Raw genomic sequence first — 22,613 nt, forward strand, 5'->3', positions numbered from 1 at the left:
ATGGGTTTGTACAAACCTGCTAAGCAGCTTCAAATGGCTCGGAATGACTGCAGTCACTTAATTCTCCGTCCTGGATAACTTCATACTGTAATGGCACAGCTCCGAACTATCGGATCATACATGGACAACAGTGGCCTAGATTTATGTTGGATTGAAGCAGAGTTGTATGGTTCAGCCACTGTGAAGCAGATTCTTGAGGGCAGACATGTGAAAAGAGGTATTACGTAACATTTAACAACCCTTCAAGCTTTGTTCACACTATACGTAGAGGTATTCTTCAAAGACAAACCTGGTCTGATTGACAAATACGCTGAAATGGTGCGCCTCCTCAACTAGGCATGTGCAGATGATGATTCCAAAGAGATTCAGAGAGCAAATGCAAATATGGTGCAAGTAATTGAGTCCCTGGGCATCTTGGAAGAGATGAGTGACTTTGATGATGATTTCTGCAAGAGACCACTAGCACAAGCATTCCGTAGATACATGCAGATGGTATTAGGTATGATGGTTTATATCAGGGCAGTACGTACTGGCAACTGGATACTTTACCTTGAGGCAACAGAAGCCTTTGTGAAATATTACTTTGCGCTTGATAAGCTAAACTATGCCTGTCTTATTCCTTTGCATCTAGCAGATATGAAGTCGGTAGCTCAGTCAGACCTTAAAATATACGCGGGAGTTCATGGATGGCAATTGGGTGGTCAACAAGAATGCCGTACCCTTCTGTGCGATTGGCCCGGATCACGCACTGGAACAGGTAAACAGGTCAATGAAAGTGTCTGGAGGTCTCATTGGAATCACCTTGAATGAATATGCCCAAACAAAATTCTTCCTAGTTGCACCCGAACTCGCTCGAATAGCAGAGGAAGCAGAGACAATCGCCGGCATATCCCCATTCAAGGCCGAGAAGCAAAAGCTGAGCATCAAGAGCAGAATTTTGATGACCTCACGGAAAGCATCAAAAATTTCACAAATCCGTTTGCAGATGACTGTGATCAAGTGATCAACTTGGTTGCAAAAGCAGTTATGTCTGACAAAATACAAGAAGACATCAACAGAAGCACGCAGGTTGGAGCAGAACAATTCGCCCCATTTGTTCAAGAGAGGATCACAACAGGACAGGTAAATCTGTGGGCTCCAATGAAGAAGCAGAAAATGCAAATGTGGTCATTAGCTGGAATGAAAGTGAAACTGAGAAATGGTGATCAGGTTGTAGAATTGAAAGAAGACAGGGCACTCTTTGCTCGCTTGTTGATTGTCTCGAAATCAAGAGATATCAACCTTAAAGATGCAGTTGGAACCTATGAATTTTCAGTTGTGCCAAAGGCCTTGTTTGCCGCGGATGGTTCCCTGTTTTACACCACGTCCAAGAGCGATTTGATGTCCATCCTTGAAGGATTGCCAGGAGACAATTCAATGCCTGATGAAATGGATGACAGGCCTGCTGCCAATACCGCTTCTAAATGTGTTGCAATCGTCGGCGGAATGGCTGATGTCCAATCACTAGATAAACCAGAATGGGTAAAAACATGCCAAGATTTAGCTACTCATTTCATTGAACGTCACTTGGAAAAATACAGCAGCTATGACGTAGTTCATCTTGTGTTTGATCATTATGATATTGGTCAATCACTGAAGACAGCAACACGTGAAAAGCGACAAGTCAGTGCCAAGACTACCAAATCCATACCATATCACATCACAGACACAACATCAGTTGCTAAGACAAGCATGCAGAGTCTGCTAGCCCATGTGAAAACCAAAAAATGAATTAACTGCATATCTAGCCAACAAGATACTTCAACATGCTGAAACAAATGGCAAGTGCCTTGTAGTTGCTTGGCGTGAGCAAGCAAAAGCCACGCACAGAGAAGTTGAAGGTCTCTCAAGCTTACAAGAAGAAGCAGACACTAAGCTAATTCTGCATTGTGTTAGTGCTACAGAAAATGGTGCCACATCAATCAGGGTTCATTCGCCAGATACAGACGTTCTCGTTCTAGCCATCAGATGCTATCCAAAATTCTGTAAAGACACATGTTTGCTAACAGGAGTCAAAGAAAAGCGTAGAGTAATACCCCTTGCCCCTATCTACAATACCTTGGGTGAAAAGAAGGCTGCATGTCTCCCTGGCTTTCATGCACTGTCAGGGGCAGACGTCACTGGACAATTTGCTGGTAAGGGAAAGCGAACATTTTGGAAAATCCTGAAAGAACTTGACTCGGATGATGTCAAAGTGGATGCACTTGCACAGCTTGGTGTTGCAGAAAGACCATCTGAGGCAATCATTGATGCCATTGAATCATTTATTTGCCAGCTGTATTTGCCCCACACAGAATTGACCAATCTAGCAGATGTACGGTGGTGGCTTTTCAAGAAGAAGCAGGCGCGATCTGAGGGTCTGCCTCCAACTAAAGCTGCACTTTTGCCAGCTATCATGCAAGCCCACTACCAGGCTATGATTCGGTACAATGACATCATCCCAAACCCAGAGTTACCACGCCCTGAGCATTATGGCTGGGATTTAGTTGACAACAAATTCAAGCCAGTGACGACATCTTTCCCTCCTGCTCCAGATGCCATAATCCATTTAGTAAAATGTGAGTGTAACCAGTCCTACTGTGCCAACAACATGTGCAAATGCAGAAAGAATGGACTAAGCTGTACAGGACTTTGTGGGTGTTCCATTGATTCAGACGAATGCGAGAATGCAGAAAGTATGACCTTAACAGATGATGAAGACAGTGATAATGAACTATAATGCATTATGCTTGTAAGAAACTGTTGTGTCAGGTGCCATTGAGCATTCCACTTTAGCAGAAATTATGTCTAAATACCCCATAATGTTCAGCATTTTAAAGGTTTATGGTATCAAAGTACTTGGCTGTATGGTGCATAAGTTACGTCGAGAGAAGTTGAATAATTTTCACAGTTAACGCATGCTCATGCCATTGGCGGCTATTTTGAAAAAAAAAAACTACACTATTAACTCCTATTTGGAGGTTTTTTGAAAATATACCAATTGCATGATAGATGGTGACACCTCTGAAAAACAGGATGGCTGCTAGCCTTGTTTACCTTAGCAATGTCATACCATGTTTTTTGGACTGCTTGGTGTTGTAAAAATTGGTATTGCCACCAAAATTGCCTTCATAACATGTTCACAATTCGAGTTACACATGAAAATGTATTCAAATGGCGACCATTTTGAAAAACAAGATGTCTGCCAGCCTTCCCTTTTACCCTAGCAATGTCAATCCATGTTTTTTGGACTCCTTGGTGTTGCAAACATTGGCATTGCCACTATTATTAGCCTCATAGCATGTTCACAACCTGAGTTATATGTGAAAAATCGTATTCAAATGGCGGCCATTTTGAAAAACCAAGATGGCCGCCCTCTTACACCCCTCAGAATTTGCCACCAAAACTTTTCTTGCTCTTTGGGACCAACTGGAGGTATCTAAATAGGTGGCATGCTTTAATCATTCGGATCTCACGGGATAATCATATTGAACCACAGTCCCCCTGACTAATTATTCAGATTTTATTTGCTGTATAAAACAGTTCTTTCCTTAAGTAAAGAGCATTGAAGAGAAGATAGTTCTCTTGTATTCCTCATGTCTTCTTCTACCAACAGGTCAGTGCTGGATGACTATTTTTGTGAATGTGCTATTCCATTGAGTCACTATGGCCATAAGACTGGGATAAGGAATCAATGCTTCCAAAACAATTATCAAAAAAATGAAAAAAAAGAAAGTGTGAAAACTGTAAACAAAACAAAAAAAAGCTATTTTTAATTTGGATTGTGTTTAACTGATTATTTTTGTACGACATGATGGAGTTAGTAGAACAGAAATCATGCACTATTTTAGGTGTAGCATATGTTGTGACATTTGATGGTTTAAAAATGCATTTGTAGTGTTTCATTGTGAGGCCCTTTGCTTGTTATAGATTAGCTATTTTTACATCTATTCAGGCCAGTAGTTTTGGCTACTACTGGTCAATCATCATATTGGTTTTATTGCAATTAGCGAGCATTGAGTTATACATTTTTATACACGTTAATGGCTTACTCTACTAAGTTTTAATAGCACGGCATGACCACTGGCTTTCAGACCATGCAATACTGTAAAGGTGATGTCATATTAAGAATATGGATCAATGTAGATGTTATGTAATAGTTATGTATTAGTAATCACCCTTTACTGAAGCTAGCGAAAGTAGTTGCTGCTCAGCTGCTGTTGACTATACATTTATAATCAACTCACTTTTTGTTTAAGTAATAACATAAGATTCACACTTTAGAATAATCACTCATATTAATATCCTTTGATTAATATACTAATATAGTTCTACTATACCCTCCCAATATTGTGTTAAGTTATCAATGGTTAATCTTGAACAGGCGCACAGATTTGTCTTCCCATGTAGGTACTGCCAGTTCATCTCTTCCTCTTATACTTATTTGTCCACAGAAGTCTGGTAGATTATCATTCCTAATCTCCTTCAGTCTCTCACCTGTAAACAGATACTCAGCTGATGATAATATTGCATAGGCAAGACACCTTAGAGTTATAGTAAGTTATACATGTTAGAGACCTAGTCATGGTCTATAATGATGTGTACTAGTATGTAGACATTATATGGATCTGTATATTTTATAGAAGCTAACCTTGAGGAGAGATGATGTAGATGACTTTTCTTTCATAAGTAGTGACATAAATAAATCCATCAACATCTGATGTGATTCTACGGGCTCCTTCCAGTCCTCCACAAGTCCAGATGGTGATCAGCTGGTCATTCTCTATTTTACATCTAATAAGAGTAGCTTGCCTTTTGCTCACTACCAGTAGCTGTCCATCTGGTAGAAAGTACACATTCGTTGGTAGCACGTCAGGAGTCAGAAGTGTTGTACTCCTGGTGGTGAAATTGTAGAGTACTAACTTCTCTTCAACTGGTTCAGAGGCAACAATATAGTCTTTGCTAACAGAAATGTAAGAAGCAGTATTACCTAAATAGTTAAAAGAAAACAACTTCTCTCTCTGGCTCACATCAGACAGGCATTGGTAAACCGTTTTCTCATCTCCATTCCAGCCCAAAACATAAGGACTGTTATTACAGACCTGAACAGATGTAACACTAAAAGAGATTGAAGACTTAATAATTTCTGTAGATTTTTTATTCAGAACTCTGATCCCATCTTCGCATCCTAAATAAAGTACACCGTTTCCTTTATAAGCAGCAGAGTAACACTCATCACTAGTGCTGTGTTCAGACAGGAAAGTTAGTGATGTTGGGGCTGAAGCTAACTTTGGTTGCTGGAATGGGTGTTTACCTATAAAAGTCAACACTAGTATTTAATGTAACATATGTCATTGCTATGAACAAAAGATGTATCAAACTCACACAGTAACATATCTAAAAATGTGTTTTGTTCACATAGGTTAAAGGCGAAGGCTAAACTTTCAATATAACCTTTTTATTTTGCCAATATTTTCTTTACAAAAAGTCTAAAGATAGCGCAAGATTTAACAGCCTTTTGTTAATCTTTTTATTTTTATATTACACTTATTGATATGAAAACTAAAGTTTTAAAGTTACAAATGCACAAATATTGGCTGCAAAGATACATTTATAACCCTGAACAGCTACTCATAGAATATTCTAGTTATAGTAGACTCTCCTGCAATGTAAATAATCTGTTCCAGAAATGTTTACGCTATACAAATTTTGAGTTATACGAACAATATAATACACACAAATAGCCTAATCCATTTGAAGATCATTTCCAACTCACTCCTTTGGCTCTTCTAACTTACCTAATCTAACTTTTAAATTCAATGACTGTACAGTAATGAGACTACGTAACATTCAGAATTGCAGGCCAACGTTCTAACAGATGTATCAAAAAGCCACGTATTAGACCAAAACGATATTTTAAGGTTACCTATGGGACTTTTCTTATTCAAATCCAATTTGTTAACTTGCAGCTATATAAAAATATTTTTTTACGAAGCAAAAAACTGTACATTAATATTTTATGTTAAGTAAAATTTACATTGTAGGTAGTTTATATTATAGGATTGTCTACTGAATACTTCAAGTATTGTATATGCCAGGTTTAATTATTACCCTTGAGTAGTTGCATGGATTGACAGTGAATGTACAGTAAGTAATACTGTTAAATTTTATTAATCATTGCAGTATATAAAACTTACTTTAAAAGTTTTGATGGTTTTTATATCTGTACAAGTCCAATATTAACCCTTTGAACCTTGGCAGTTTTTATCAATGCGTCTCAGTAACCCTGGGCAATCTGTCCAACCATCTGAAGTTGTTAAACTTTTATTAAATATATTTAAATGTGCTCATAATACAATGATATTTGATAAAGCACTAGTAAAAAAAAGTTGGGCACACAACAGCAAATGCCATCAAACAGAAAAAACAGTAGTTCACCATTATTCGGCCTAAAACTATAAAAGTTCGCGCGATTTTACGAAACTTGTAGAAACATTTACAGCAGCATAATGTTCCTTGAGCACATGTTTATCATCATTTAATGACTCAAAATATACTGGAGAATTATAATTAGTATCATAAAATTCATTATTTGCATCAAAATCATTTATGACCTACCAACAAACGACTGGCATCGATTTTTTTTCGCAATATTGTACTAATAAAATTTGCTAATAAACTGAAGGAAGTAGGTAAAGATATTTGAAAACTATTACAAATAGAAGATAAACTTCTGGTATAACATCTTATGCAAAAACAATCTGATTGGTTTACGCTGTTACATAGAAACAGCTTTTGTAAACGAAGCCATGTGAATGCTGGAAAACTGGCCATTAGGGACTCTGACACACCATACGCAAAGCCGGAAAATTGGCCGTCAAGGTTCAAAGGATTAAATGTGAGCACATCTGCCATATTATATTACACTGTCTATTAAAATACTACTCTATTTATGTGCAATTTACTTTCTACATATTTTTTCAACGGTCAAGGTCACTATAAAACAGTCTTTTATAATGAGTTAACCTAGGTGGAATATTGAAAGCTTTGAAAGGGCGCTATTTATACTTGTAGCTGAATCTTCCTAAGACATCATCACTCACTCCTTAGTTGTCTATAAGTAGTTATTATTATTTACTTGGTGATAATATTTACAATGTTATGACTTAATAAATACTATATCACACCATAACCAAACTTGTTAAGGTTCAATGGCTATTCTGGCTCGATAACCAATCAGAGGCAACTCCAACACTCAGCAAATCTGGTTATTCTTTCCCACAAACAATCGTGTATTCCACTTGTCGTTACACCTGACCATGTTTACTGTGTAGGTTTAAGATAGTGACTAATAGTGACATCTCATTGGTTAATCTATGACAAAACCTTCAACATCACTGTAATTTTTTATAAGTTGTCAATGATGATTCAAGTTCAGATTTTCCATCAAAAAGTAACTAATTACAGTCAAACATGAATAACTCGTCCACGGATAGCTCGAACACATGGTTAATTCGAACGGTTTCTTTGGTCCGTTCCCATGTAATGATAAATTGCTATAGATAACTCGAACTCAACACTGTTAATTCGAACTGTTTTTTTGCCCAACGGCTACCGAAACGGTTGTTATCGCTTTAGAAAATCACTTTATTCAAAGCCATAGAGGTAAACCTCATCTTTTCGTAATTCATAAGCGTTGTTATTACCACCATCGGCAAAATAATTTTGTCAACGACTTTTCTAAAGGTTTGGTCAAATTTGATTTATACTGCTATACGATGAATAGCACAGGCTTGCCGGGTCACGCGCGCAAGGATTTTCGCTACGCACATACAAAACAAAAACAGCATGTTGTTTTGTGTGTGCGTGGCAAAAATCCTTGAGTGCGTGACCCGGCTAGCCCGTGACGAATAGTTTTCCGACATTGATTCCGTGTTGAATCAACGTCGGAATGTTGAATGTTTAAAACGTCTTAAAAATTGTTGTAATTAAACGTATACGTTGTCTTAGCTAAAAAACTATTCATCGTTTGACCTAAACACAGAATACGTGTGTACATTCAATAAGTATCCATTCAAAAAGCGTGAGTGATATACAATGTACCGTAAAACCTCGTAAAACTTTTAATTGAACTGCCTCGGAGCCCCCTCGGAGTGTTGCTCTTAACGAATCCCAGGTGAAGTAAGGTAATCTTGGCATAAACTTCAAGAAAAATCGGCAAAATTGATCGTGGGTAAAACGCCCAAAAGAAAAAGATGTCTTTTCTTTTGAGCATTTCAACAATGATCAAGTTTTGCGAATGTCAATCTAAAAAACGTCCTGGCAATAACATCACCTCAAACAACAAACCAATCTCAAGTGATAGAAATATCTCTATACTTTTTGATAAAAACGTTTTAAACTTTACATTAGAAGCATTTAATTTGAAACAAGCCATTTGTGCTTTTGATTTATATTATAGTTTGCATATGTACATGTATCTACTAATAAATAAGTAAATACATGGACTTGTGACAGTGCTCTGATAACTTGAACGCTCTGATAATTCGAACACTTTTGCTCGATCCCGTGAAGTTCGAGTTATCCATGTTTGACTGTACATGTATTATACTCACCAGTGTGTATAAGGGCTGGAGTTCTTGTAAGTGAATCATGATAGTCAATCATTACACCTGTGTTATTCACCAGCTCATCTGTCATCTGCTGCCTCTGCTCCACCTTCTCAATCACATGACTCTCTCTCAACCACTTTCTCACTTCTGTACATGACTCCTCCAATTTCTCCTTCTTAGCCATCAACGCTGTGTTGTATGACTCTACTTGATCTGTCAGCTCTCTCTGGTACTCATAGATCTGCTCTTTTAGTTTCTCACATTCCTCTTTAATCATTTCAATCTGAAATCAAAGCATAATCTAAAAGATTTAGGACTATGTTGTACTTGTGATACATTTTAATGAATGCTGTTTATCAGAGCTAACAGATTTGGATTGATAAACTCATATATTTAATCCGGATCTTTCGCCATATACTAGATTACTGGAAAACACCAGTTCAAATCACTCTGCAACAAATTGGTATAAGCGTAAATGCCAAGAGCTGATGATGTTTCGCTTGTATGATAAAAATTAACTCTGTACAATTAGTTGAAATTACACCATATTAAACTACCTGCTCATCACGGACTCTTTCTATCATATGTATTCTCTTAGCACACTCAACCTCTTCTTCATCTAGAACATTCCATATATGTTTGTCAGCTTTACAAATCTCTGTTAACTTTGCACTAGCTGACTCGAGTAGGTTGTTGAAGTGAGTAGTTATCTCCTCTTTCAAGCTGTTCAAAGAACTGAAAGCGTGATTTTTCACTGCATCTGTAAACGGAAGACATAGTAACTAACGTATTTTATACTAAATCACTGGTAATTCATAAACAAAAATATTGTGCATAGCAACATTGGTTAGTTAAAGTATTATACTAGGAGTTGCAAAAAGAGCCAAAAATCTGTTTTTGTGTGATACTTTATCGAAGACCACAAAACTTTGGTTTCTTTACACACCAATTAATAGGACAAATCTCTTAATGCCGGATTTGCATGTTCAAATGCTTCCACACATTTCTCCCAGATTAGTGCAGAGTAGGTAATGCCATGCTCTATTTAATCCTACTCTTCTGAGTCAAAGTGTCTGACCTGATTGTCTATTTAATTTAGAGCTGCACAACGGTTATAAAACTTAATCACGATTAATAACTGGTCTGAACCAATTATTCTTCGATTAATCTTAGAATTGATCTAGCAAAAACCTGCATATTTAAAAACAAAAAGTATACAGCTACATATAAAGTAAATATTTAAGACATTAATTGTTAACATGAGCACCTTTCAAGTACAATGTACATATGTTACAATGTAATATAAATATGAGTATGCAAATAGTCTATGAAAGTCTTGGTGGTTCATATTTGGATTAGCCACAGCTGTCGGCAGTAACTAGATAAATTCATTATCTTCAACAATGTTCATGGGCCTGGCATTCATAGCAATCACATCTTGCAATACCATTAATGATCTCATTTGCCTGTGTTGGGTAGCAGGTCTAGTAAATCAATTTTAAGGGTTAGTTGCTGTGGCTTGTCTGCAACAGCTGATGATGATTTTTGAGTGGTAGGATGAGAATTATTTAAATGATACTTTAATGATAATGTGCAGTACTGGTAGTCAAATTATTTCTGGCATATATTGCACTTAAGTTTCTTGTTGATGCTTCAACAACATATCAAAATGCGCTACCTAGTATGGAAGACATTTTTTTTTTGTATTTATGTTCGAACAAAGTGTCAAACATATAATGGTAACATTCTAAAACTAAAATATGATTGCGTTTTTTCGAAAAATGAAAATATATGTATAATTGACCTAAAAAAGTTTTCAACTATGAACAGAAAATAGACTGTAAGATATTTAGTAATACCGAAATCGCTTTTGTTGCTATTACCTGGAAACAGGCCCAACAAGTAACCACATGGCCGCTTGCAACTAGATGGGCGATGCGTGTGTCATTGTATTCTATAAACAACTTTTATGTTAATTACTCACTTAGTGTCTTCAAAGTTAAGTGCAACATAATTGTGGTTGTATGTAATTGGTACGAAAGTGTTGCTTGCCATTATATTTATTTGCTAGTAATTTAAATGGTAGTAACCTGCTATGTTAAAGGTTGACTTGCAACAAAATTCACATTACAGTTATTTGGTATCATAAGATTCACCATGTTTTACTCTGTTGTGTTGTAGGTGCAAAATATATGGGAATGTGATTACAAGCTCTTAAAAGCTCAAAAACGAACAGTTAATCGCAGCCACACGAGACCGCCGTAGTTTGGATTCGCTTTCCAAAACGGCTCAAATGGGACGTAGTGGTTACAGGATGGTTTCTGTTTACACTTTCATGCAACCTCATTCCTCGAAATATTTTCACAAATATACTTCACGCATTCAATAAAACCATGTCTATTTTTCTTACGCGTCTGTTTATCGTCATTGTAATGCTGTCACTTTTAGCACTGATATTTTATAACTTATCGTAAAAAAATCGTTAAACTTTCTAACCTTAGCTCGAAGGAGTACATATCATTGTCTGATAATCATGATGAGCCTGTTGGTTACCTGGGATAATCGAAAAGTGCTGCAAAAATTATTTTTCATTTTTATTTAAATCAGATTACGACTTGACAATTGAATAATGCCGAAACAAAACTGTAAAGTAGCAAGCATCTATATTTGATACAGGGTCTTTGGTAAAACCCAAAGTGTTTGTCATAAACTAGTGCTACGATAAGTTTTACATTGAGCTTTTTTGGCCTTTCAATTCCTGTGAGAACATCACGTGACAAGACGATAACCAAACAGAAATGACTATGTCAGAGAAATAAACAGATTCTAATCTACAGCGGCTTTTCGTTTTTGAGCTTTTAAGAGCTTGTAATCACATTTCCACATACTTGGCACCTACAACACAACAGAGTAAAACATGATGAATCTTTTGATACCAAATAACTGTAACGCGAATTTTGTTGCAAGTCAACCTGTAAGGTTATATACTAAGCAATACAAAGGAACCGCATCATGATCATCACCTCGGTAGCATTTTGTTTGAAGATTAATCGGCTCAACTCGGTTAATCGTGTATTTGTATTTATTGCGTTATTCGTTTAATTAACACGATCATTGTGCAGGTCTAATTTAATTTCCCAGAGCCTGTCTGGAGAATTCTTACTCTCATTCTTTGTGTCTTATGACTAGTAATAATAAAGGTACAGAGTTACTTTGACTACATAATAACAACTGTAACAACATTGACACTGTTAATGCTGTTGTCTGATCCTGTCACCAGCAGGAAAGGTAACAACTTGGGAGAGGTACATGCACATTTGTATAGATAATAATGTCGATAAGAGAAAAAATGCCTGCCCAAAATACCTACAAATCTGTTTCTCGCAATCATGATCTTTAGGTTAGTAGTGAATTTGCGGCTCATCGTCAGAAGAGTGTCGTTGTGCAAAACCGATTGGAAGGGAATTTAAGAAATGTATTTTCGTCCTACCCATTTTACTATTATTTTAATAAAATTCTATTTTCTGTGTAGTTAGAACTTTAGTAATACTTGCTGTGCATTCGTAAATATCTACATATATACATGTACATACGTTCCCGAAAGATGCCTACCCTGAAAACTCTGTTCATTTCTGTCACAGTTTATACAGGCCATGTGGTTGCATTTGTCACAAACCTCAAGCACCTCTCTGCCATGTTGTTGACACAGGACCTTCTTATATGTCCCAGGATGCAACTGATATACAGAGATTGGTATGGTTTGATGCTGATTGCCAACAAGAGACTTGTGAGTCTAAAATCAAAAATATATAAAGTAAAGTAACGTGTTGCATTGTGAGGCACATAATCAGTTGTATTTATAATATAGATCTTTAATAACGTATTTTCTATATTATTGTTGGTCAATTTACAACAGGTTAAAAATAACAGTTTAAGTATTAACAATAATGCAGTTGTCTTAAATATATCACCTAACAACCAAAAACATCATCGAACTATGTATATACTACATATAACCCTGAAAGTTAACCTAGAATATGCAAATCAATGAGAATTTCAAACAAAAGCATTAGAGTCATTGAAAAGCATGAAAAGTTACCAATGTGGCCACCAATACAAACCTACCTGTGCAAACCAATACAAACCTACCTGCTCATGAGTGTCACACATCATCAGTGAACATTCAGTACAATAAAAAACAGCAAGTTTCCCATCACAGTTGTGACAGCCACAGTTCAGTGGTGCAGATGATGCAACATCTTGAGTAGTCAGTTTTGCCGAGGGTAACTCATCAATTGTATCCATATCATACTCAGTTCTAAATCATAAAATGAAAACAAAAGTTCTCTTTACTACATTACCTCACTATACTAATAACAGAAATATTACTGCCGTAATAACATAAATATGTCACTGCCGTAGGAAGAGAGAGAGTAGGAAAGAGAGGTGGAGAGAAAGAGAGGGAGAGAGAAAGGGAAAAAAGAGGGAGAATAGTAGGGGAGAGAAAGGAGAAGAGAGAGGGCATGAGAGAGAAAGAGAGAGAGAGAGAGAGAGAAAAAAGAGAGAGAGGAGAGAGAAAGAGGGAGAAAGAAAAAGTAAGAGAGGGAAAGAGAGAGAAAGGAGAAGAGAAAGAGAAAAGGAGAAAGAGGGGCGGGTGGGGGGAAAGAGGGAGACAGAAAAAAGGAGAGAGACGTTCAGGACTTTAGTCTTAACTCATGCGTATTTGATAGCAGCATGCATTTTCTTTTAGATGCAAGTATTATATGGATTAAAAATTCTGTTCAACTTTCCTATTAGATGTCATTTCCAAAACTCTGTTTTTGTATGACATAAACCCTATGTAAATATTTGACTATCACCAAACTGATTAGTGAACATTGTGTAAAGAATTCATTAGAGTATTCTAAAACCGACTAAACTTGCTGATGCATGAGACAATAGCCTCATGGTACTTCAATTATGGTTGACTAACTCAATCAGACAGAAGTAATACCAAATGCTTTATAAGGGAATATTCAAGGTTGCAACAACTTGTGATAGCTAGATATCAGTTACAGTGCACCCTCGAGATACGATGTTGATCCGTTCCAAGGCTGGCATCGTATGGCGAAAAATCGTATGTCCGGGTATAGAAACCATTGTAATTATACAATGAAAAAAATGGTAAAATCGTCCAAAATTTTATAAAAATGCTGTACATATAGAAAATTAGTAACAAAATAGTATGTTAACTTTAGTAACTATAATTACCTATGGTAGCTGCATTGTATTCAGTGCACCTAGTGATTATAATCTGCAATACTGTAAAATTGTAATCTGTGTACCAAATTCAGATTGTACGGTAAGAAGTTCATACCTTCAAAAGGTACGCATAACATAAACTTTGAATTCATTTCAAATAAAATTAGCTTGCCAAACTCACCCTTAAAAAATTAAGTTTTAGTATGTATCTTGAGCTATTTTAATGAATTTCAACTATTTATCGCAAAATTTTATCCTTCATAAGTTTCTGTCTTCACTTTCATTATAAAATTTAGCGTGTCTGGTTTAAACCTTTTTCAACCAGAATTCAATGAGAAAGGCCGAGCGATGCAGTTATCAAAAGCGGCCTCTCACACACCTGACCATTTAATGGTTACCGAAAAGAAAAATTTTATTTACTATTATTCAGGACGTACATACCTTTGGAGTAACATGACTTTAGCTAGTACATGGAGTGAATATAGCAGAGAGGAAGCAAAAACATATCAATGCTATTATGTTGCTGTACACTTGAAAATTAATTTAATAAGTGATGAAATGGATTTTTTAGCAGACTAAAGAAAGTTGTCTAGTCCTGTCCAATTTTTCTTCTCGTTTAAAAGAAAAAAATGCTGGTGCAATGCAGAAAACTGCTAGCTAGCTAATGCTTGTAAAAGGATCCGGAGAAGGGGCTACAGGAGTTTTTCTTGTATAAAATGTGCACAAGAATCAATGTAACCATAAGTTTGTACGTATTTATACCCTAGAGGACTTTAACAAGTTTCAGAAAGTAATGCGAATGCGTCAACTGTCTTGAGTAGCTAGTTATAGGAGTTACATACATACGATGAATTGTATTCACGTAGGAGATAACAAGCCCACCTGCAAAGTCATGGTTAAACAAGAAAAGAAAACATACAATCAAAAGGAAACAAATAAAATATGAAAAAAATAACACACAAGAGATAAATAATATATATTGTACATGCATTGTTTTAATGTACCAGTCCACATTAGTAAATTGAACACTTGAAATATTTCTGCCAATGTGGGGTTTTCTGTATCTTCTACTTTCACGCCTTTACTAAATAGTTGCTCTTTTTGAATGCTGATCGCGTGCATGGCCTTCAAATCTTCAGTCGTAAGCTCCTTCTTGTGCTTGCTTTAATGGAGTTCTTGTTTTAATAATAATAATTGCAAATGCTGATTGTCAAAGAATATGATTCCTTGACAATGTGAATATTACGAGTGCCTTCTTCTTACGACATCCAACTTTGTTGACATAGAAATCATTTTTCCTTCGTTTTGTAACGTTTGTATCGGTCCCAGATTACATAAGTAACGAATTAAATGTAGATACTTGTAGTTATATACGTATGCTGACTTAAAAGTTCATAGTAAAATATATTATAACGCTACAAATGAATATTTGCTCTCGCTTGTGTATTTTACACAAATTTTTCCATGCTGAATGCTGACATGAGAAAAGTCGATAATCGTGTCTCTTCTAAACGTTCTGAAAATGTTTTCGCCAAACTATATTTCGGTGTCTTTTTTTATTTCGACGTGCGTTATGAGCACACCGACCGCCAAATTTTAACTCGGGCAAAACTTTTCTCAAAATCGTATGGTGAAATAAAATTTGCATAGCGAGGTGAAGATCTCACAATGTTAGACTTTGTAAAGTGAAAAAATCGTATATCAGGGTAATCGTATCTCGAGGGTGCACTGTATAAATAAAAAGGGTGAAGCGATAAATAGTTTGTTTGTAATTGTAAACACAAGCGTGTCATTGTCATTTTTGTCTCCTGTATAATTATTTATTTTCTTAGACGGTAAAACTTGATAACATTGTTACGTAAGCATGTGTTTCTATTCTTCTACATTCAGTGTAGAAGAATAGAAACACATGCTATAAAAATAAGAAAAATAATTCTCTTTCCATTTTTCTCCATCTCAAAGCTAGTCGGCTCGACTAAGATTGCACCATGGTTTTGATATTATTGCAGCTCACCATAATGCTGTTAGCTGTCATCTGCCAAGAGCTGAAGTTGATGTTATTATATGTTCGTTTGACTATGATTTAACATCTCAGTCTAGGCCGCTTTGCTTCTGTTTTCCATTATGGTGCTGTGAGTATAGCAAATGTCTGTAAGTTAATGTTGCTTCATCTTATGCACATGGCCTAGCTATCTGTGACTTTCTTTAATTAGCATGTCAGTCATTGCAGGCAAATTTGTGCATCAAATAATTAATTCATATTTGATCTTTTCATAGCGCTTGATTCCCATAATGTCCCTCAGCTGTCTCATCATGTATTTATGCATTCGATATCTTGTGCATATTTAACTTGTGTTTGCTAATGTACTAGTTTATTGCAGTATTATATAATGTGAAGTAGTTAGTGGTGCAGTAAATGGTTACCTATCGCAAAACTTGTGGAGATAAAACACCACTCCCATTTACTAGAAATGTTTTTAGGACTTTGAACATAACTCAATTTAAATCAATTCTTAACACAAAATGTTAACAACAATTCAATCCCAACTCTTTTGCATCATAGGTTATGTAAAATCGAATCAATTCGCAATTTACTGCAAAACACCGCAATTGAAGTTTTGGTTAAAACTTTCCCCCTTCTCTCTTTTTCTGTTCTCACTTCTTCTTTGGAGAAGGGGAAAAAAGAGAATGGGGATAGGAGAGGGTGGCAAATAAAGCCCTGATGGCTCATGATTTGTGTGCAACAATTCATAGCTTTTATAGTTTTAATCTATGGTGGTTATCAGATATTATCACAGAATTGCTTTAGTTTACTGGATTATGTATCCAAGAAGGTTTTTATGTGAAAATAAATGTGATTTTGTCACCTTCTCATTAGCTCCATTGTTAATAACAGTGCAGTCAAGCATGAGATACAATACAATGACGTTACGTCATGCTATTTAAGTCTGACAAGGCAACTGATGGGAATAGCTATTATTGGCCAATCTAGGTTTATATATCTATGGCATGCACATATACATGTCAATGTTGGGGAGAACAATGGAAATCTGCAATGTGTCTTACAGCTACATGTAAAATCTAGTAAAATCAAAAATCAAGTGTAAAATCTAGTAAATATTCAAGATTCATGTGTCTAGATTCATGCATTCGTTCATACCCGTCTATTTTTGCAGTTTACGATCGCGCACTTCTGCCGCTGAGCCCCGCCTCGGCTGACCAGTCTTTACCCGCCGAGCAGTTGACAATCGCGCTCTTGCAATTGCCTCGCAATCAATCGCTTCACACTCGCAATCAATCACATTGCAATCAATCGGCTTGCACCCGCCTCGCAATCGCCTTGATCCCGCGCGATCGCCTTGCACTCTCCTCAAAATCAATCGCCTCGCAATCGCACTCGCCTTGCAATCACCTCCCACTCTCCTCGCAATCAATCGCCTCGCACTCAATTGCCTCGCACTCGCCTCGCAATCAATCGCTTCGCACTTGCCTTGCAATCAATCACCTCGCACTCGCCTTGCAATCAATCACCTCGCACTCGCCTTGCAGTCAATCACCTTGCACTCGCAACCAATCGTCTTGCACTCGCAATCAATCGCCTAGCACTCAATCGCTTTGCAATAAATCGCCTCGCACTCGCCAACTCATTCATCCCGAAAACCACGCCTGGAGACTCACGCTGTACTCGGGGCGAAAAAGGTCTCCCACGCATCCCCGAGTGACGCCACGGCCCCAAGCCTAGCTGAGGTAAAAGCCTAGCCAGTAAAAAAGTCTTCGCACAGAAAATTGATTTGTATTTAACATATAACAACATTTGCCATTCTAACTTTCAAACTACCTGCTACTAACTAGCTTTCAAAAATCTTGATATTTAAATTTTGCATTCTGATGGATTGAACTCATGACGAATGCATCGACAAGTTTTTTATCCGAATGCTCTACCACTGAGCTAGAACGGAATAGTGATCAGCTATGTTTTTATGTACCGCATACACCATGCGAATGCTAATTATTTTAGCCTTGCGTCCACGAGTTACGATGCTCCTGTTCTGAAACATTTTGGGACCTAAGTATATGCGAGGCAATGCTTCTTCGTCTTTTTTCGTTAAAACTAATAATTCACCTCGAACTTGAAATTTGGCGATTTCTGGACTGATTATATACAGTGGAGCCTCCATTATCAAATGCTTCGGTTCTGGAACGCTTCAGTTTTTGACAAAAAATTTTGAGATTTGTTCGTCTCAGATCTCGAACATAATTTCGGTTCTCGTTCCAAACATGCGCATTGGAATCGGAACAGCTCCGGAAACAGCATGGAAACATTTGTGAACAAACGAAGAAGCAATTTACGCATCATAAATTCTTTACAAAAAGGGAGAAACCATTTGGGATGAGGTCTCTCCTACCGAAGAGACTTGCTAAGGAGATAACCCCTCCAGTCGAATTACCATAAATTGTTTTGAAGGAGGATTCTCCTTCAAAGTTGTGAAGTAATTGTGCCATTGCTGTTTATATTTTCTTTTTCCTACAATTTTTGATGTAACTGATCTGTTGTGTTTGTTTGCTGTTTCATTATCAACCTCTGCAATTTTTGTTATTGTATCTTAACCTTTAATGTTTTTGATGTCTTAGGATCAGAACATATGAAATGTTTACTTTTGTTTTCTTTTTCCAGCATCATAAACAGAAAACATTTTATTAAAATTAAACACGATCTGTATCTACCCACTTCTATTTATGGTATGCCGTACACAGAACAGCTTATGGTGTAAGATGTAAAATACTTTACCGAAGTTGTTTTTCGCCTTGGAACAGATTAAAATTTATCTCCCTTTATTCTAATGGGAAAAGTTGTTTCGCATCTCGAACAACTCGGTTTTCTAACAACCCTCTGGAACGGATTATGTTCGAGAACCAAGGTTTCACTGCACGTTATTAAAAGATATACGTCGCTGAAAGTTATGAAATTTTAAATTTACAGTGGTTTGAAGAGCATCACTGTAGTTTTATTTATTTTTAATTTAGTTGTCCTGCACAAAACATTTTCCTCATGATATGAAGTTTGAAAGTTACAGTTGTTTGTTTAGTGCAGCAATTGATGTTAGTATGATATAATTGTAGAGAATATAGTGAGACCACAGTATATAGCACAAAGTCTCACCAGCAGAAGTCAATACATATACTGCATACAGTGCGTTTAATCCTCACTGCTGTACATCAGGATTACTATGTATAAGAATATTATCATAATAATCCTTTACCATGTTTTTTATTTGTAAAATAAATATATAATAACCAGGTCTATTAGCCATGTAGCTTTAATAATTTAAAATAATGTTTTACTTACAGACATGATCTGCATATGATATTGCTATGTTCTGAGTAGTCTCCTTCTAAACATGTTTTACAAAAGACATGATGACACGGGAGTTCTTTAGGATCAGTCATAGAATTGAACTGTTGGTAACAATATCCACATCTGTAGTCCTCACTCAGTTGAAAATCAACCATCTTGTTGATACTCTGCACCTAATGATGTACTCACAGGTTAATGGTGTACTAGCAGCACAACAGTTAAGCAGTGCGTGCTGTTGGTACTTTACTTTCGTTAGACTAGCGTAATTGTTTGCTAAATATATAGCAATCAGAAACCAAGACTGTTAATTAATAATAAATCAATCATTAATCAATAATTTGCAACATAGAACCTTCAAAATATTAAGCATGTCTGGTCTTTGACTGAAAAATCGTCTTATCAAATAAATTTTTGCTTTAGGGCATCTACAGAGCCTGTTATTCAAGAGAAACTGACGGGTAGGCATGGTTTAAAATTTAAATGCTTGCATTTAAAATTTGTATCTAAGCCTTAATTCTTAGAGGTTTACTTGCAACAAAATTCACATTACAGTTATTTGGTATCAAAAGATTCACCATGCCTTACTCTGCTGTGTTGTAGATGCAAAATATGTGGAAATGGGATTACAAGCTCTTAAAAGCTGAATAACGAACAGTTACTCGCCGCCATCACAAAACCGCCGTAAATTAGAATCTCTTTCCAAAACAGCTCAAATGAGACGTAGATGAACGAGATGACTTATGTTTGCACTTTCATGCAACTTCATTCGTCGAAATATTTTCACAAGTATACTTCACGCATTCAATAAAACCATGTCTATTGTTCTTACGCATCTGTTTCATCGTCATTGTAATGCTGTCACTTTCAGCACTGATATTTAAACTATCTATAACTGCTAAAGAAAGAGATTGAGAGAAAGGCTTCGTTAGACACATTCTTAAGACGCGAAAACATCATCACACTGCCAAAGTTTACAAAGTAAAATCTCAAAACACTGCAGGTTTGATATTTACGCTAATGAAATTATTAACATGTTACAAAAGCTCAATATAAGCTCAAAACCAAGTCAAGGGGCAGGTAACTATTATCCGACCAGACTTTGAGGACAAAAAAAAATGAGAACTAGTACATAAAGCTAGCCAAAAGGCAAAGATAAAAAGACAAAAGAGAACTAGATAGAGGCAAACTATCATCACTAAAAACAAGCAAGTCATATTTAACAATTTTCACAAACAATTTCAACATCCCTATTTTTTATCAACAAATGAACTGCAACAATAAACATTAAGGCAATCAGTTAAGTGAACTATAACAATCAGACAAGCTAGTTACTCCGGGTATGTGACACAACCCAGTCAACATCTTGTATGACCATTTAAACCATAACTGCCACGAACAACTTTTATCGTATTTACTAGGTAAATCAGACATGCTGATTCCGATTTTGTAATCAAAATAAAGATTAGGCCACTAACTTTCAGAGTAATAAAGGATTTTTTATAGCGTTTTAATATCGGTCTCGAAAACAACACGATCGGCATAACAAGCTCCGCCCATAAATACTTGACGTAACCTAGCTTTTTAGGAACAGAAGTTACGTAGAGATGTTTAGACCGATTTAGAATAATAGAGAGGGGTGTTTTAAAATCTATTAATATCTAAATCCAGCTTTAAAAATAATATCAGTCTTTTCTGAAAGGTAGATAAGCTATTTAGCATTGCATATTTAAAAAGCGCGATAACAACGCTAGCTCGTGATAAAACCACGTTTTTTGAGCTCATTTTTCTCGGCGTCCAGCCCATTTAAACGTCATGTAACAAGCTGCGAGCAATTTTAAATAGTTTATATCCCTTTCATAAAAAACTGAAATTATTTTACAGGCTGGATTTAGATAATAATGGGTTTTAAGACACCCATCGCTATTATTCTAAATCAGACTAAACTTTCCTAACTTCCGTTTCTGAAAAAGCTAGGTTTCGTCACATATTTATGGGCGGAGCTTGTAATGCCGATTGTGTTGTTTTCGAAACGGATATTGAAACGCTTTAAAAAAGCCTAAATGACTTTGAAGGTTAGTGGACTAATCTTTAATTGGAGTACAAAATCGGAATCAGCGTGTCTGATTTACCTAGTAAATACAATAAAAGTTGTTCGTGACAGTTATGGTTTAAGTTTATTGAAACATCACTAGACTGTGTTATTCAGCTCAAGAGCCAGATGACAATGTAGGATAAAGGTTGGAGATTTGTTTTCTATAGCAGTTGATTCATTATAAACTTTTTTAAAGACTTTCCATCAAGGTCTTTGACTGCTAGTGTTAACAACATTATGTAAACATGCTAAAACTGTACAAAATCAATCTTTTGGCATTTAAAGCAATGTAAAACTACCCACTCCTCAATCCATTAGCTCAATCAAATTTATCAGTGTGAGTAGATCTCACTTGTATCAATGATATACAGCCCCCCAAGGATAGCCGAAGGCTCTCATATGGGCGGGGTTTAATGATGGAGCTCTGTTGGGATGAACCCGAACACACAAATATGCTGAATAAAGTCTCTTGTAAATTTACAAATATTATGAACTGTAGTGGTTATTTTACTTATCTGTTGAATCCATTTTGTTGTCAAATAATTATAGTATTCCAATATTGTCACCATTATGATCAGTCAGTTGATATTCGCAAGCATTCATGATATTAATAGTCACAATCGTAAAATAGCCCAAATTAGGTTTTGTATTTAGATTTTGAGTATAAAAACTACACTCCACAGCTTTGCCTGCTGTCCCATCTTATTGGCCAGGTAACATAATGTGAAAACGATAAAAGACTTTGTCATGTTCTATTAGGGGTGGCTACATATTAATCAAAAACTAGGAAAAAAAGGCCGTTGTTCGGGTAATTTCGGGTAAATTATATTCAACTTTAAGCATATATTACGACCTGTACCAATTTTAAATTTACTAAAAGTAGGTAATTTGAAATGTTTCATTTTGCATGGATCCATTATTTTTGTTAGGTATCACCCCTACATTGTAGAAATTCAAGGTTTGCTATTATGAACCGCGGGTCTACTGACTGAATGATCTTATGCAACGATAACAGCGAGTCGTGTTTTCCAAAACCTAACAAGGCAACGCAACCGCCCCGCGAGAGTTGTGTTTGCTCCGAAACCCAGGCTAGCACAATCCTAACTGAGCTCCATCATTAAACCCCCCCATATGATAGCCATCGGCTATCCTTGGGGGCTGCATATCATTGCTTGTATCTTCCTAACGCAAATTCGAACATGGTGCTAATAAAATACAGGTAGTAAATTGTAATCATGATCTACCAGTCAATGCATAACAATTTTTATTTGAATTCTGAGGAATTAAATCTTTC

The 22,613-nt window shown here is 36.2% G+C and overlaps 2 protein-coding genes across 2 annotated transcripts in view; both read right to left on the reverse strand.

Moving 5' to 3' along the window:
• The window catches only part of LOC137400856 (uncharacterized), a 105,143-nt gene that overhangs the window by 48,185 nt on the left and 34,345 nt on the right, over positions 1-22,613 (reverse strand). Inside the window, exon 2 of the mRNA XM_068087198.1 lies at positions 4,670-5,332. Within this exon, the coding sequence (XP_067943299.1) occupies positions 4,670-5,332 (663 nt within the window). The remainder of the gene's footprint in view (positions 1-4,669; positions 5,333-22,613) is intronic.
• On the reverse strand, positions 5,646-19,395 carry LOC137399631 (transcription intermediary factor 1-beta-like). The gene is made up of 6 exons (XM_068085812.1): positions 19,219-19,395; positions 12,780-12,948; positions 12,243-12,423; positions 9,188-9,249; positions 8,634-8,913; positions 5,646-5,680 (listed from the first exon to the last, which is right to left on the reverse strand). The coding sequence occupies exons 1-6, from the start codon at positions 19,380-19,382 to the stop codon at positions 5,646-5,648; spliced, it is 891 nt and encodes a 296-aa protein (XP_067941913.1). The 5' UTR covers positions 19,383-19,395.

The sequence above is a fragment of the Watersipora subatra genome, chromosome 7, assembly GCF_963576615.1.
Source record: "Watersipora subatra chromosome 7, tzWatSuba1.1, whole genome shotgun sequence".
NCBI lineage: Eukaryota > Metazoa > Bryozoa > Gymnolaemata > Cheilostomatida > Watersiporidae > Watersipora > Watersipora subatra.